We start from the raw sequence: 17919 nt of genomic DNA, 5'->3' as shown, positions 1-17919 counted from the left end.
GCTGTGCCCCCCGCGCTGGGAGAGGGCGGGCAGCCGCTGCCTCTGCGGGGCCCGTGTTGGGCTCCGCTGATCGGGGCGGGGCGGCCTCAGTGAAGAACTACATCCATCGCTTTCGGAGCCGCGGGGAAAGCGGATCGAACGGCGGCCCTGCGCCTTCCTGCGAGTCCCGGCCGTGAGGGCTCTGCTCCTCCACAGGCTGGCTGAGGTCGCCTGCCAAAATCTGCTGCGTGTTGCCCTTAGTCCGAGGAGGGAGAGGCTGAAATAGCAGCAGTTCATTCACTGCGAGAATCGGATGTTCCGGTTTATTTTATGGTGTTATTGTAGACGGTAGCTGAGACAGGTTGATAGAAAATTCCCAGGGCTGACACCCATTGGGTGGCGGAGGAGACATGCTAAGCATGACATCATGTCACATATTTATAACCAAAATAGGTCTCAGGCTGATACGTCTGTCTTCACTGTACATCTTAGGCTGTAACATGAGTGTATTTAAATACTATTGCTACACTGTTTTTATCTGAAAGTTTTGGACATCTCTCTGTAAAGATAGCTCAGCAAATCTGAAAGAACTGTTGTGAGCTTGTTGCTGCTTATTAGGGAGCAGCGAGGGCCAGTCACTCCAAAAGGGACGGGGAGCCTGGAGCGGAGCACGCTATCAAGGCAGGAGAAAACAGCCTCAGCGACACGGAGCCAGGATGCTAAGCCTGAGCCAAGGTCAGGATCGGGCCCTCAGGGTCAGGCATAGTCCAGGGATCACCCGGCAAGGTCTCAGTGAGGCAGCAGATCCCAGGGCAAGTCAGGAAGCCGAGCCAGTGGGTGCAGGTCAAGGTTAGGGAGGCTCCAGACAAGGGGCAGGCATAGGGGGCTGACAATAAAGACTGCTTAAAAGTAGCTCCCAAGGGAGAAGGAGGAAAGGAGGGTCAGGCCCTTGCTTCTAGCTTTCTTCATAACAGCTCTTAATAGTGGAAGAGCTGCCTTTGGACTTGGCAAGCCAAACTGCTTAACTCAGCCACCTAAACTTTCTGAAGGTGGATGTACTCAGGGCCCTAGCACTGTCCTCTTTGACAGCATTTTTAAGAAAAAATCAGTGTCTTACATGCAGGCTGTCCTAAAATGACAACAGACTTTTAGAACCTGCAGGATTTTTTGATCTTTATATCTTTGAGAAACTAATTTATTTACAGATTTCCATGTTTTTCTAACGTGTGTTAAGAGGAACACATACAGAGACTTCCCTGGGAAGTAGGTCTGATCAAAAAAGCAGCACGGAAGGAAGTTTGTTATGTCCCAGCTGGGCTGCTTTGCCAGTGACAGCTGTGGACCGAGGTAAAATGATCATAGAGGATCGCAGAGGCATCATAAGTAGGAGTCATGCCGTAGAAGTGAGGTGATCCCTGCTAGCAAATTCACAGCTTGTAGATGTCCTTGATACCTGTGATAACAGGAAAGTCCTGGGAAATTGCACAGTACAGTGGAGAACATAGGCACTTCACTTGCAGAGGTGTCTTGGCAGTTAAGACAATGAACAGAAATCACATCAGCTCATACCACACAGTGAAATGTGAGAGGGGCTGATGGCAAACAGAGGAAAACATTTTAAATGAACACATGCAGATATGTCTTCTAGATAGTGATGTCTCCAAAAGCTTCCGTAAGGAACAAATGTATTATCATGGGCATTAAAGGAAATGGGCATGTAAAAAAGAGGAAAAAATATGAGTTATACAGATTGCTGAAAAACTGGAATGGAGACCCTTTTCACCACCAAAAGCATTAGCTAGCAGTTGAACTGCCTTCCTTCTGACAAGTGTTGGTCTTGTTGTCTTCAGGATTGTTTACCACATGGGATTTTTTTTAGAAAATCCATTGGCTCAGAAACTGTTTCTTTTCCTTTTCAGTGGGTCTTACATTATCATTTTCTTGGAAAGTATTTCTCTACACCTAATTCCTGACTGATGACATACATTTGTCTGTTACCTCTTTTCAGGACTTTCACGTTTGCCCTGACTCTTACCCTCTGTGCAGATTACCATCCATTCAGCATCACTTCTTTCTTATCAGATGCCCTAAATGAATTTTTCTTCTTAAGGTAGGCACCTCCAGCATCCACAGTCAACTTGGAATGTATAGGTTACATTATTCTGACTTCTTCTGGCAACAGTTCTATACAAGCACATTCATGACAGGTTTTTCTGCAATATTCCCACTTTTTCCATGTTTTTCAGTGTAATAAACATTTGGAATTCCCGACTCAGATCTTCATACTTCCATTCATAAAGAGCACAGACATTAGTCAACTGTAGCTGATTTTCCAGACTTTTTTTTGGTTTGCATTATTATGAACAAAATAAGATCTTTTTAGTTCCCACAGCTCCTCCCACTGTACATTAGTTCTGAGACACAGGCAAGTAGGACATTCCTAAACACAAACACAACCTTCAGAAATATTTTCCCCTTCTGTCTTGACATTATGTTTTTGCACTTCTACTCCGACAGTCTGTTGTGCCTAGTACCTTCTCTCTTGCCCAGCCAGTATTTCCCCACTTCATTTCTTTTGTGCATATTATTTTTTTTCTGTGAAGGATAAAAAGGCAGGAAAGATTGAGGAAAGAGGATCACATGCCAAAATTGGTTCCGTTCTTGTTCTGAAGCCCATAGTCCGTATTATGCTAGGTGAACAAAGTTTGACCTGTCCAGAAGAAATTGTATTTGGTAATAACTTTGATGGATGCAGACTTCAGTGTCATCAAGTATGTTGTATATTTATGGTGATCCAGCCAAACAGCACTTTGAAGCTGCTTTTGGCTACACTTGAACATCAGATGCTTCAGAAGTTTTCATGCTTTCCATAGTCTCTATGGAGTCAAAAGATTTTTGTCTTGCATTGGCAGCACCTGTTAGTTCTTCAAGAAGCCCCTCTGTAGAGATTCTTGGGGTCTTGGTTAGACTGAGCTTGTTACCGCTATTTCTCCTTTTATTTTCTGTTTTCTTAGACAATGACACAGAAAGAAGAGCATATTTAACATCATTAGCAATTTAGGCTGTGTCTTAGCGTGAGTTAAGAACATTGGGATTTTCGGTTCTACATCTTTTTAATATTCATTTGATAGTAACATTCTATGAAACACAGCAGCATTTTGTGAATAAATAATTTGCTTCAGTTCCATTCCATTTTGCATTTTTTATTGAATTAATCTAATAGTTTGGTTATTGTTCATATGTGTGCATGCTCATGTGTAAACTTCTGAAGTGGGGTAAAAAGTAAATTCACACATAATAGGAGAACAATTTTATACAGTTTTTAATTGGATAAAGAGGGACCGAGGCAACATTTTTGCCTCAAAGCAAGTAAAGAGCAGGCTAATCCATCATTTCTGTGCAGGGGTGTAACATCTGAAACCGCAGTAGTAGTTTGCAATTATGCAGTAAATATGCCAATCATATGTTTGAAAAGTGTTGGGTTTTTTCTTTTTTATTGAAGAAAGGAGATATGTACAAATTGGAATCAGATTACAGAAGTGAAATTCATCTGAAAATTTAACTGCTGAGAAAAAAGAAATCATCTGTTTCTATGACTGAAACTCATATTAGTGTTTCCAGAGAACATTAAGCTATTGGAGCGGTAAAAATCATACTGAAAGGTTTTTGTAAAAAATTAGTAAAAAGAGAAAAAATTCTTAATTTAAAGTTGCAGTTGAGTCTTCTGCAGATGTGATATAAATTAACTGAGAAGTTGTCTGTCCCTTTTTCAAAATAATTTCTGTCTTGAAGTATTTTTTTTTAATGCAGGCAAAATAAGATTAATTTACCTTTCCTTGACCAGCAACAAGGTTCATTATGGTGTGCTTTAAAGGGAAATGCATGCAATCAAGGAATATTTTGTAAATGAAAGTCAACTGTAAAAGCAAAATTACAAAACCAAACCAACCTTCCTACTATGATACTGCAAGATCTATAAACGACTACATAAACTTAAAAATATTTAAAATCTGAGAGCCATTCTTGCAGCTAACACAGTATCTGCAGCATACTGAGCAGTGATGCAGGCTTTTAGCCAGAACTTTGTTTGCAGGATTGTATTTCACTAATTTTATCCAGATATGTAAGTTATTACCTCGGTGGTGGCAAGCCATAAAATGAACATCCAGAGATGTAAGTAAGCACGTGGAATATCAGTTCCCTTTAGAGAGTTTTTCTGTTCAAGTATGATAGCAGTCTTGGCTTTCTTTAAGTCATCAATGACTGTCTCTGTTGAAGTCAGGGCTTACACAGACAAACACAGGTTCTTTGCATATCTAAAGAGATTAGAACATCCCCAAGAGGATAGTATTTCAGGTTTTATCTGTTGCTATTTGTGGCAGTTTACACAAGATCTCAATGTCTTCATCATCATCATCATTTCTACATCTATATATGAAAAAAACCCTGAGAAAGCATAGTCTGGGTAGGCATTTTGTTTCCAGATAGTGCATAGATTTTTAGTCCTGATTGATCACCAGAAAAAATAATCATGTGACAGTTTTCTTTGTGTGAAGAGCATACTTCACAATCTTTTACTTGTTGCCTGCAACTGAGACCTAATCAACCCTCCACGTAGTCCTTTTGGGCTGACTTACGTCTTCGTTGTGTCAGTGTCTGTTGCACAGCAGCTGCTTCAGAGTATTTGCTCTGTGGTCACAGTGGTTCCCAAGTCAGTATCATGTTGTAGAGAACGTATAGCTTGAGGCAGTATACTAGATGGAATGTTGCAAAAGGCAAAACTATTTTCCCTCCAAATCAACACCTTCAGGGAAATTTTATCTTATTTCATATTAGCTTATTTTTATGTTTGTATTTTTACAAATATGATTGCAAAGTTATTTCTTGCTCTGAGATCCTTTGATGAAAGATGCTATAGATGTGTGGAATACTTACATAAAGTGTTGTGCTATTGATTTGCTCCCATTGCTATGTGGAACTGAGATCAAAACAGTGTGTATTCAGCAAGGGAGTTATACACATGCATAACTTATATGATGTAAATAGCTGACTATCAAATATCAAAGAGTGCTTACATGCCTAATGTGTGCATAGAATCGCCTATAGATCAGACCTTAAGTGATATTGCCTTCATATGCAGTTCTGCAAAATATTTTTGATGTGTGGTTTTGATTTTTGACAAAATGATGTAATAGGCTGTAAATTTTAGTTACTAAGGTAGAAGCGTTACAGGATTTTTCATTTAGTAGTTGAAGTGTAAATAGAGAATATGAATGTTACAAGTGTAAAGGAAATGTGGTGTCTGAACACAGTGGTGTGTTTTCATACTTGCACGTCATTGTAGGTGAGTGCTGAAAACCTGATGTTGAGTTTCACATGTTGTATCATCTGTGTTTTATGTCACACCTTTGGCGTTTTTTCACATAGTTCTGATAGATACATTTCTTTCAGAGTCTATGAATACTTAATAAATAGAGGAACCATCTTGCTTATATTCTATGCAAGTGCTAGAGAAAATATTGACAGAGATTTCATTTGATGTTTGGCACCCATTTTAAAGCTTCACCCAAAAATGTTATATTCATCCAGGAGTATTTATCTGTTCTCTGCTCAGTAATCCTTTAGGCTATTTCTTGAGGTGTGAAAGGTTAGTTCAAGAGCTAATGAGCATTGTGTGTACACAAAATAGAAGAATTTCAAGTTAAGAGAATTAACCCATAGTATCCAATCCAATAATTCATGAGAGTGTGAGTCCCTGACTGCAGGAGTTTTTGTGAAACTCATAAAGGTTAAAATCTTCTACAGCTTTGGGAAGTGCTTTGTCAAGTAGGGAATAAGGTGGAGGCCTTATGTAATTTTTCATTAGAAATGGTTGACTAGTCTTAAACATTTGGCTCTGGGAGGGTTTTCGTAGGTTCTAGGTATGTTGGCCAGATGTTAAGTAATGGCAGGGTTGGGTAGGCCTCTCTGCTAAGCTTTAACATCACTATTTATTATGCTGGTTTCTAGGAATTGTGTTTTGGGGTGTTCAACTGTCAGAGTGCATTATATGGTGTCCCTAACAAAGATTAAGACATGGAAGTTGAGGGACAGAAATCCCAAAGACTGTCTTCTACTGTCACTGTGATTTAACAGCAGGCACCAGCCATTGGGAGAGTGCCCTATAATCTCAGTAAAAAATAAGTGTTTAATTTATTCTTTTTTGACAGGTATCTGGAGAAACAGTTACCTCTGAGGAAAGACTAATGGTGGTTTCCTTTTCCCAAAATGATTCAAAGCAGAGATAGTCTATGAACTGATTAAATATGTGGTATTAAGCCACAGATGCCAGTGATACAGAATGATGTAGTGAAACATTAGAGAATACTTCAGAGCTGAAGTTAGATCTGGAATAGGGTAGTGATTTTCACTGCTCTGAATCTTTGTTTTAATTTTGGTGCATGCATAATATATCATGCCCTGTTTTATTGCTTTACCATGTTCTGTGTTACCTCCATGAAACGTTTGTGAATGAATGTGAAACAATTTACCAAAGTGATAGAGAAAGTCAAATAACACAAATGAAAATCTGCAGATTTGGTATGAATGAGAGTACAAGCTTTACTATTTATTACTACACTGAAAGTTTGCTTCTGTGTTTCTTGTCATGTTAATAATGGTCCTTACCCTTAGAATGCCAAGAATGTTTATTTGTTCGTCCCATGTCTGAAAAACAGATGAACTCACAGAGTTCGTATGGGAGGGCTTCCATCTGTGTTAATTTTTAACTTAACAAATAAAGACTGGTCCTAGCTATACCATCAGGGGCTGAAATTGCAGCAGGTAAGAGAATGTACTATCCAACACAAAAATTGGACTTTGCCTTCATTGTGGATTTGTATGGTACACATTAGACAAAACAATCATGTGGAGATAGTTCGTTGTTCTCCTTTTGAATTTTTAGTGTTATGTTCTAACCTTTTTGGCAGTTTGTAAGGGAAGTGCCTTAAAATGCAGCCCGCCTCATAGAAAGGTTTGTGGATGTTTTCTCTTTCTGAAGGTTGCTTTACAGTGAGCAAAACCTGCAGGATGGTAGTCCCTAAAAACAGTAGTCCTGTCCTAATCCTTCACCTCATCCTTTGTTGGCTTGTCCAGTTAGAGCATGAAAATGTCAGATTGGAAAGAGTCAATCCTTTGATCCTGTTCAGTATTCAGAAAGATCAAGGTTACAGATTTTTCCCAACTGCAGCAATGTGGCTACCTGTCATGAAGCAATTATGTAGAAACTCAGCCTGTTTAACATATACCACTGAGCAACCATCAAAGGTTAACCATTTTCCAACATACTAATCTGGCTGGATGCAAACCAACTACTTAATGAAAAGTGCTCTGTATCCTGTTACTGTTTCTCTGAGTAATGTGGTGCAATTCACCTGACTTTAAAAATTCTTCCTGACACCTCTGCCAGTACACTTGTGTTTCCACATACATTGTTTTCTTCAGTACTGAACACTTCAGAAAATGGATTTTGTAATGCATCCTTTTATTTTTTTGTGTTGGAACAGAACTGTGGGACAAGTAACCTAACTACCAGAAAGAAAAGTTTGGTCATTGAGACACCATGGGAAAGAGGATTTAGATTTTGCCAGAGCCGGAAGTTTCAAAGTGGAGGGCAGAAGCAGACAGATTTACAAGGGGCTGTGGTATTTGAGTAGATAAAGAGTACCACAAAGTACTGCATTCTTAAGACTCAGAGCATGGCTTGAATGGTCTGTCTAATGAGGGCTTTTATGGAAGAATTATGCAAAAAGTATTCAATTAAGCAAATAAAAATGGAAATCCATCTTAATATTTATTGTATTCTTGGCAAAGGATGTTGCAAACATTTTCTTCTGGCAGAAGTGTCAAGATTCATAAGTGATTACAAAAAGTTCAAAAGAAAATACAGGGTCAATAGTTGCAGGACACCTAAAAGAGGTTTTATGGATAACTCACCACCTGTATTCTTAATGGTCTTGTTCACAAAATCAGATTACTGTAATTTTATAAGGGTAACACTGAGAGGGAATCAACTGATAGATTTTATGCAGGCTGTAAGCAGGATTTTAAGCCAAATTCTTCAACAAGGAAGTCCAGTTGTGTGGTAGACTGATAGCTTTTTAAGAAACCTGTATGTGAACCTCGTCAGCTTAGGTAGTATTCTTTCTCCTCAGAAAGAGAAGGCTGTGGTCACCCACCAGAAGATATTAGCAATGCAGTGAAACCTGAGTTCCTGTGAAGGTCACAGATTCTGAAGTCTCTCTGACTTGCCCTGGTTCTTTATGGAATGTGTGGATGGTACAGAACTGTACTGTGCTGTGCGTTCTGCCCTTTGCATGGGAAGAGAAGACACAGAGACAGTCAGACATGGTTATCATCTACCATGCGAGTTTAGACTTGACAGTCTATTAAATCCCAAGGGTAGCATGTGCATTGGCTCATGTTTGGCTTGGCAATCTGCAGACTGAACAAGTCTTTTGAAGTCTCATGAAAAGTTGTGATGACCAGGAGAAAATGAAGGACATACAGCACATACTGTCCTCCACATGTCATTTTGTTGAATTTCTTTGATCTGTTTTCTCCTTTCTCCTCCTCTAGACACACTCACATTCAGACATTTTCATATCTGAAAACAAAAGATTCAGTGCAGTGATACAACCTGCTGCTATAAGCTGTTCTGGCTACCATCCTAAAAATTGCAATAAAGATGTACAAAAGCAAAAGTTTCAGCAGGTTTTTTCAGTGGCAAAAAAACGCCAAGTGATCCTTGCTAAAACCAAAACTTTTGCAGCTTTACATTTTAGAAACTCTCAGACCTCTGTTCTCCATCCCAGCTTAATGGCCATAGGGAATCTAAAAGAGCTTTCTTCAACCCATCCCAAAAACAAATGAATAAATAAATAAGTAAATAAATAAAATAATAATCTAACAAGCAACAGATGTTTAAACTTGCTTCAGCTGCAATTAAAACAAAGTCTTTGTGCCACAGAGTCTGTTCTAAAGCTCTGCATAGTCCCTCCATTTCTCAGTGGCTGTTCTTGTGGTAGGGCGAGATGAGTACTTTTCTTCTTAAGCCCTCTCCCTCAACTCTTCACTGTTTCATATAAAGAACTTCAATGAATGTGCCTGGTTAGCTCTTCTTTAGCCCACCAAAACATCGGACTTCACAGACTGCTTTATGCTTTTACTAAGTTTCTTTGCAATTTCCTCACAAAGTCACTTCTCACTGGGGTTAACAGAACAAATCAAATGTAGAACTCCTAGGTCAAGTCAGAGCATGACTTTTCATCTCAGGAGACAAAATTTAAAAAATATGCATCTAGTCATTCTAAAAATAGACTTTAAATATTTCTGTATCAAAAAGCAAGTGTGCTGTAGTAAGTGCAGTTAGAACAGCTAAGGGTTTAAACAATGAGACAGTAATACTCTATTGTACAACTACTAAAATAGGGCAGGGGACAAAGTGTTCAGCAAAACATTTTAAAATTATTTAATAATTTTTACTGAAGTAGATGGTAACAAAGGTCACTTTTTGACCGCAGTTGTCTTTGGGGTTTAGTAAACAGAACTGTATTATTGTTACAGTGTATTATGATTTAGGCCTCTTTTCCAGGGAGCTGATTTTTATTTTCCTTTACATTCATGAAGTATCCCACAAACAGCCCTATTAAAGTCAGTGGTCCCGATTTTTGTTTATATTAAGATGTCCTCTGTATTTCTTTGTGGTTGTATAGGGGTATTAAGACAGTCTGAACTCCAGCTAGGTAATGTAACACTACCTCATTCACTATAATATATTGTCAAACCGAAGTGAGTTAAGAAAAAACAAATTCCCAAAATGGAGTTACAGTCCAGTGTTTGTAGGATTTTTCTCAACAATTGGTAGAGACTAGTTATTTTCATGGCATGTAGTTTGATGAGCATTAATTAAGAATGAAGAGTATTTTCTTGTCATGGAAGTACTGAGGAAGGTAGATGTTTGAATATTAACTCAGTGGTAGGCAGTATCACTTGCAAATCACACTTTTCTAGGGTGTCAGTCCACATAGCTCATACGATGAGTGAGCTGAAAGGCTGGGTGTCTTTCAGAAAGATGCATGGGCAGGCTTTTTGTTGTGGGGGCGACGTTCAGGCAAAATGAACAAATCTAGTGACAGAATGTCTGCTTAACTCATAAATCTCTAGAGAATTTTCAGTTCTAGCCTGAAGCGATGTTTTTATATATATGTCAATGAACTTAAAATCAAAGCCTCTTGCCTGGCCTACGGGAAAGGAAATGCATCATGAGAACAGGATACCTTCCAAGACTAAGGATTCCTTATAATTTTCTAGTGAACACCTCCAGGTTAATACTGTAGCAACAAGACTCTCACAGTGGAATGTATTGAACAGTCCTTTCTTGATTAATGCTGTAGTTCTTCAGGAAGGATATAAAGGTCAAGGTTAGGAGGACTACAGTGATTTACTAGCAGAAATCTGTTAGGTATTTTGAAGGGTGTTAATCAAATGTCTATTTCCAAACAAATGACTGAACTTGGATTGGGTGATTTGGATGCCAAGGCTGCTGGAAAGAAGAGCACAACAGATTTGTTACTATTACTAAAAAACAATAAATAAATTTCTCAAGGGCCTTTCTTGGCTAGACTGCAAGTGTCAGGCCCTTCTGATTTCCAGAGCTGGTAATGTCTTAATGACACACACTATCTACCACTGTCTTTACAGAGTGTGCCTCTGTGTGCTACCATGCTATCAAAACAATCAGCATCTGATTAAGTTTGTTTCTAGTGATGTCTAAGGAAAATTGATTTCCATTCATTATAAAACAATTTACCCCTTAGCTGGGGGCAGTTTTCAGCAACTCAAAAGTATTGAAATAATGATGGCAGATAACAGATTATTTCTATTTTTTTCACTTGTAATATTCTAAAGAAGCTAGCTAGTATGAGAACTTCTTATAAAATTTTGAAATTCTTTTTAAGATGTTTGAAATGCTTTTATAGAAGCCCCTGGATGTAGTGAACTGCCCATGTGATAGGATATTATTAAGAAAGTCAACTTCTGTGTATTCTTAGTGTAATAAATCTAGGCTATTTAGTGGTCTGATTTGTGTAAAAACTTACCTTATCTGCTTCTACATTGTACTTTTGCAAAACATTTGCATGATTCTGGTATCTATTTGGCTTAATATTTCAGGTGAAAACTAAGAAAATCCTAGCATGTCTGTCTTTCCTTTTTAACTGAAACAAACATAATTTTAAATTATTTCAGTTTAAGCAGTACTATTTTCTTCATTGAATCTTTGAGAAACTTTAGCTAGATCCTCCACTGTAGATAAAAGAGCAATGGCCCATATCCTACCCACTGTAACTTTACATGTTGGAGGCTCTCCATATAGAAATAACTGATTGGATGTTGTACTGAGTTTAAATGTCAAGATTTTGGTAGTGGGAGGAGTACAGGGGTGGCTTCTGTGAGAAGCTGCTAGAAGCTTCCCCTGTGCCTGACAGAGCCAATGGCAGCCACCTCCAAAACAGAGCCACTGCTGGCCAAGGCTGAGCCCATCAGTGACAATGGTAATGCCTCTGGGGTAACATATGTAAGAAAGGGAAAAAAACCTGCTGTGCAAAAGCAGCTGAAGAGAGGAGTGAGAATATGTGAGAGCAGCAGCCCTGCAGACACCAAGGTCGGTGAAGAAGGAAGGGGAGGAGGTCTCTGGATGCTGGAGCAGAGACTCCCCTGCAGCCCATGATGAAGACCCTGGTGAGGCAGCTGTGCCCTGCACCCATGGAGGGTAACGGAGGAGCAGATCTCCACCTGCAGCCCGGGGAGGGCCCCACGCTGGAGCAGGGGGGTGAGCCCAAAGGGGGCTGGGACCCCGTGGGAAGCCCACGCTGGAGCAGGCTCCTGGCAGGACCTGTGGCCCCGTGGAGAGAGGAGCCCATGCTGGGGCAGGTTTGCTGGCAGGACTTGGGACCTGCGGGGGACCCATGCTGGAGCAGCCTGTTCTGAGGGACTGCACCCTGTGAGAAGGACTCATGTGCACCCTGTGAGAAAGACTCATGTTGAAGTTGTTTGTGGAGGACTGTCTCCCGTGGGAGGGACCTCATGCTGGAGCAGGGGAAGAGTGTGAGGAGTCTTCCCCCTGAGGATGAAGGAGAGACAGAAACACCTTGTGATGAACTGACCTCAACCCTTATTCCCTGTCCCCGGGTGTTACTGGGAGGGAGAAGGTAAAGAAATCACGAGTGTTGTTAAGCCCAGGAAGAAAGGAGGGGTGGGGAGGAAGGTGTTTTAAGATTTGCTTTATTTCTCATTACCCTACTCTGATTTGACTGGCAATAAATTACTACTTTTCCCTGTGTTGAGCCTGTTTTGCCTGTGACGGTAATCAGTGAATGATCTCTCCCTGTCCTTATCTCCACCCACAATCCCTTCATTATTTTCTCTCTCCTGTCCAGCTGAGTAAGGGAGTAATAGAGCGGCTTTGGTGGGCACCTGGTATCCATCCAAGGTCAACCCACCATGGATGTACTCATATAATGCTTTTTGTCTGGATCCTTGGATAGACCCCTGTGAGTTCACACCTAACAGGATGAAACAGAGGGCAGATTATGTAGGCCAGACTGAAGCATGCAGAGCTAGGAGATGAGTCACAAAGAGTAACATTATTCCTTAAGAAAATTCAGGATTAACATATTTCTAGCACTCCTTCCCTGCAGATCTCCCCTTGTAAAAGACCAAAGTCATGGCCAAAGAAAAGCCCATAGCTAATTCAGGTGGTACTTCAAAATGAAGTCACTGCTGATGGACAAAGCTCCTGCTGGCTTCCTTCATGTTCCCTCAAATAAGCCAGCCTTAGAGATGGGCACCGTGGACCTTCTATTGCATGTCCAGCAAAATTTCATGAAGTCATCTTAAAGTGTGTCAAAATATTCTCCTTCAGGTAGTTCTGTGTAAAAAGACAGACTAGGAGTTATTCTATCTATTGCTAAATGCAAACTCTTATTAAATGTGCATATTGTTCCTACAGCCAAACTTCACTGTCTGCAGAAGAGTCATGAGCAAGATGTTCTGGGTTTTTCACCATTCTTCTTTCTGGGAGTCAAACACAGAACAGGCAGGGCAACTTTACTGATGTGTAGTGACTATTGGCTTTGAAAATAATTTTGGTTAGTTTTTAGTCCATTACCTCCGTCTTCTGTGCATTATCATCTTGAAGAAGTAGCTGGAGAACAATTTAAAAATGGATAGATATTTGGCATTCGGGAATAATCTTTCCCTCATAAAATGGATTGAATGAGAATATAATGTCTGTTAAAATATAAAATTATGATATCTGTAGGTCCGCTGGACTGATATGCCTAGGAGCAATGTCATGTCACCTGTCTCCCTGCTAACTCCTTTTTTCCTCATCTATCCTCTTAGGCTTAAAAGAAGCACCTTTAAGATCAGACAATTTAAGTATAACTGATCTCTGATTTCATCATTCCGATATTTTCATGATCACAGAACTAAACTTGAAACAACTAGGTTGTTAATGCAATGGTTTTAATGGTACCACCATGTAGATCACTTTAAAAAGAAAAAAGAAAAAAAAAAAAAAGTATATTTCTTTCTTATATATAGCAGATTTTAAAGAGAAATCTTGAAAGTAGCTTCAAGGAAAAATCATTAAATTTTGTCAATAAAATTTAGGATTTGTTAAGTCAAGCAGTAGCAGTGATTTTCAAACAGTTCTACATTGATGTCCAGGCAAGATCTGTACCAAGAACTTAATGATGAATCTTTTGGAATTAAATGCAAAATGGAATGAGATAAGGAGGTCAAAGAGAGCTTGTGTGCATCCATATCAGGCAAGACTTTTCATTATTCTCTTTTTGTGTAGTCGTTTCTTTGGGTGCAAAAGGGTTGTAAAAGTTAATGATTTAAGAACATCGGAATCTCATGATGAAATCTTGCCCATAGTATTTCAATATAGTTTGAAAGATTAAGCATAGGTTATTCACGGACTATGTGTTGAAACTGGATACTATATATATTTCCTGATACATTCTATATGAATTTGTGGATAATATGCAGGACTCTGCTGACTCTATGGGAAAGATGAAACTGCATGCTATTTTTACCATTAAGTCTTTGACTTGATCATCACTAATGAAAAGGAAAAAAAAATGGTAGTATCTTACTAGCTTGTAAAACTTCCCAAACATACATTTCTGCAATGTAAGACTTGAGAATTGTTAAATAAGAACCTGGCTTGGACCATTAATAAGCACCATCTGGTAAATGGCCATATAGGATTTTTACATCCAAAAACACTCCACAGAAAGATTGTTTTAATATTAAACATCATGGATAGATTATTTTTTTTTTTAACCAAATAATGTTCTCCTACTTTTTAAGGCTGAATGTTGTGACTGATTAAAATGTGTGCATTTTCATACATAGAGCCAGACAATACAGTATTTTAGCAGTGTTTATTTTTGAAAAAAAAAAAACAAACAAACAACAATGAATTTGAAAGGAAGTCATCATATTCTGTCTTTTGATTGCACACTTTTAAACAAAAATAATACAGTGAAGAATGAAAAAAAACCAATTTTTATGTTGCTACTTCAAAATAACACCTAAGTCTATGAATGTTCAAAATGAAAATATATATACCAAGAATGCTAAAATGTCTATTTTACATTATCTACAAAATGTATGTTCTAATCCAGCCACAAATCATAGGAAAATACTTTGATACATGAGAAAAGCTATAAACATAAGAACATTTTGGAGGAAAAATAACACACATAAAAGCTCATTAAATAATTACAACAACAAATAAATAGTTTGTTCAGCTTTACTTTTTGATTGCTGCCATGCATATTTTATTTTTTGGTATATTGAGATAAGAGAGGTCGGCATGCAAGGCATTTTTTTTAGAATGAATCTGAAAGCAGATACTAGGTGTTGCATTTTTAAGCTGTTGTCAGAAGTTCGTAAAACATGATCTAGAAGGCAACAGATGTAATAACTGTTCTTACGAAAACACACAACAAAGCATCTTTTTACAAAATGGACTTCAGTGAATATTCATGGCAAATTTTCTTTGCCTCCATGGCTGGAGAAAATGTAAAAGTTTATAGTGTGGGCTTGGAAGGCTTATGTTATTCCCCATCTTGAGCATTTGGAAAATCACCCAAAAGGTCCATATGCTGAGAATGCCCCTTCTGATTTTCATCAAAGCAATAAGCATATAGTGTCAACTGAGAACACAGCAATGGCAGACTTGTCTTTAAGCAGTCAGAATGGTAAAGCAAATGGTTACAGGTGAGTTCAATTTTGGCACAAGGAGAGGGACAGGTGAGTTCAATTTTGGCACAAGGAGAGGGAGATGAGACAGGAGAGAATGTCTGACTTCTAACTTGTACTATGTTTGCTGGATTTACTGGCTCTTTTCCTCTCTTTGTGATGCTGCATAGGTTTTGCTTGAGAGGTTCCCTCGAAGTTGTGGCTGGACTCATTGTGCTGCCGGGTGTATCGTTTGCACTTGCAGGCCGTGACCACAGTTATTTTGTAGGTTCTTATACTTCCATCCTGGCACTGAAGCTGGATCCTCTGGGTGCGAGTTTTGTCATTGACACATCTCCACTCTTGCGAGCTCCGCCTGCTCCAGTATTTGGTTCCATAACCTCCCCCAATCCAGTTGGGGAGCAGTGGCAGAGGGAGGCATTCACCAGCACACACCAGCTCCTTCAGTGGGTTGATGCTGGTGCACTGGCCATCTGAAATGTACTTGGTGGATCTCAGTTCCCGACAGCCAACTTGAACACGATCTGCAGAATGCACAGAATAATAAACACTGAGATTCAGAATGGAGAGATTTCCTTAACCAGTCATTCTCACAATAACAAGCCAGGCTTTTCAGAAGTTAAAGGCGGCTGTAATCTTTGCAGGACATCTCTTTATTGTTGGGTCCCCCAACACAAGGGCCTCAAGCACTGATGGTATCTTTGGGTACTACCACAGCATAAAGAAATCATAATGATATGCACTTCAGCAGTTGTGGTAGAAGAGGCAATTTTATTCTCTATCCATCGTCTCAGGGACATACCTTTTAGAAGAGAAAAAATGCCCCAAGGGAAGAAATGTTTCCTGCTTGTTCTCAGTCTAGGGAATCTGCTCTGTGATGTTTACAACAATTATGCTGGATCTTTAGCAAGGGGGGAAATAGTGCTTTGGAAACTGTTTATATGCTTTTAAATTAATTTCGAATAGTGCATTTCTTCTCATTCCACGGCTACAGTGGACTGAGTCTCCAATGAGCACTGCTGCTCTAAACACAGCTACTGCAGAAGTGATAACAGCTGAAGTTACCAGGGAATGGTGTCCTGCATATAAACTTTGAATGATTAGCAGTAACGATTTCAGAGTGGTCGTTTTGCCCTCGGGGTAACACCATCTCTGTATCTGTAGTAGTCTTTATGTTATACCTAACATAGAGGATCCTGCAAATTCTCTCAGGCAGCTGACACAGAATCAACATGCAGAGCTTCTCATACGGGCATGTTTGTACCCGTCTGTATGTGCAGCTCTGCACCCTGCAATAAACACAACTGTTTATTTCAGTAATTACACTTTGAAATAAACGCCCACAGCGCGCTTAATTTTAATAAGCAATCTTTACTGGCTGTGCTCTCCCTCTTTCTGAAGGACAATTACGGCGCAGATTCTACACACAATGCAATTAACTAACGCCTTTAAAACAGAAGTAATTACTAGAAACATTTTAGAGTGAATCATAAAAGGCTTTGAAGGTGCATCTACATATCACAGCTACAGGCTGCTTCTGTTTCTACTTGGATTTTTGGAAGCAAGTTCTGAACAGACACACTGAGTTAAGATTACTTCACCCTGTCGCCTGTGTCTCAGGATGGGCAGCCAGAGGGACTGTAAATCTGCAGACAGGTCCGAGGGGCTGTTCACAGGGCTGCTCTCCTGCCTGCCTTGGAGGAAAGATCCAGGCTCGCCTTCCTGCAGCTGCACTCAGGAATGTACCTGGAAGCAGCTGGTCACAGATTTGAGTTTGTCTCTCCTTCTGTTTTTATGTCTTTCCTGGCTCAGCTTTTCTCCAGTGACAGCTCCCTGACAATGAATACCTACTGGGCTGCTCCAGTAATCTCATAATGATGCGATGTTTCCTGTGCACTTAAACCCTTAACATTCATAGAAGCTGACACACCTGGCTTAGCTGAAAGGTATTGGTGTCACTTTTTTGCCTTCACTTTCCAGGGATGACGCTATTTTTATCGAATTGTTGGCGGTGTTTGTGTGTGTCTGTGTGTGCGTGCGTTTCTCCATTTGGATTTCTTTCGTTTTAAGGAGGCGGGCAGGGGAAGTAAGAGATAAAGTCAGCAGGTTTCCAGATCCCCATGTATCTGACATACATACATAAAACTCAGCAGGAAAAGACTAGATATAAAAAGGCAAGTTGGAGCAGAGATCATAGGTAAATTACGAGCTGATTTGTTTACTTTTGCTGGAGGTGTTAAGCAGGTAAGTGCTACAGCAGGAAGTAAAACTAAGCAGCGGGCACAAAATTCAGAGTTTTTTATTGCATTTGAAAAGTAGCCCGGACACCTCCCCTGCCCGCAGTGGGAGGGCGAGTTAAGCAAGCGAGCGCTTTGGAAATGCCTCTCACTCCTTCTCCTTTACCTTGCGTCCCCGCCCGGATGACCCGTAAACCCCGGCGCTCCTGGGTGAGCCTGACCCCGGGGAAGGACCTGCCCGAGAGAGCCGGTCCCGCCGGGACCCCGCCGCCTCTTGCTGGTTGTAACCGCTGCCCGGAACGCTATGCAGGGCAACAGCGATTCTCGTCCTCCGTGCTTGCTTTTTCTCAGAATGGGGCTTGGTGAGCGTTTTCGGCCGAAAACG

The 17919-nt window shown here is 40.0% G+C and overlaps 1 protein-coding gene across 1 annotated transcript in view; it reads right to left on the bottom strand.

The window, feature by feature from the left end:
• Window positions 1-14462: 14462 nt before the first annotated feature.
• The window catches only part of SOSTDC1 (sclerostin domain containing 1), a 4047-nt gene continuing 590 nt past the window's right edge, over window positions 14463-17919 (bottom strand). Inside the window, exon 2 of the mRNA XM_026843661.1 lies at window positions 14463-15821. Within this exon, the coding sequence (XP_026699462.1) occupies window positions 15406-15821 (416 nt within the window). The 3' untranslated portion in view covers window positions 14463-15405. The remainder of the gene's footprint in view (window positions 15822-17919) is intronic.

The sequence above is a fragment of the Athene cunicularia genome, assembly GCF_003259725.1.
Source record: "Athene cunicularia isolate RWA chromosome 2 unlocalized genomic scaffold, athCun1 chr2_part1, whole genome shotgun sequence".
NCBI lineage: Eukaryota > Metazoa > Chordata > Aves > Strigiformes > Strigidae > Athene > Athene cunicularia.
This window is presented reverse-complemented; position numbering and strand designations above follow the sequence as displayed.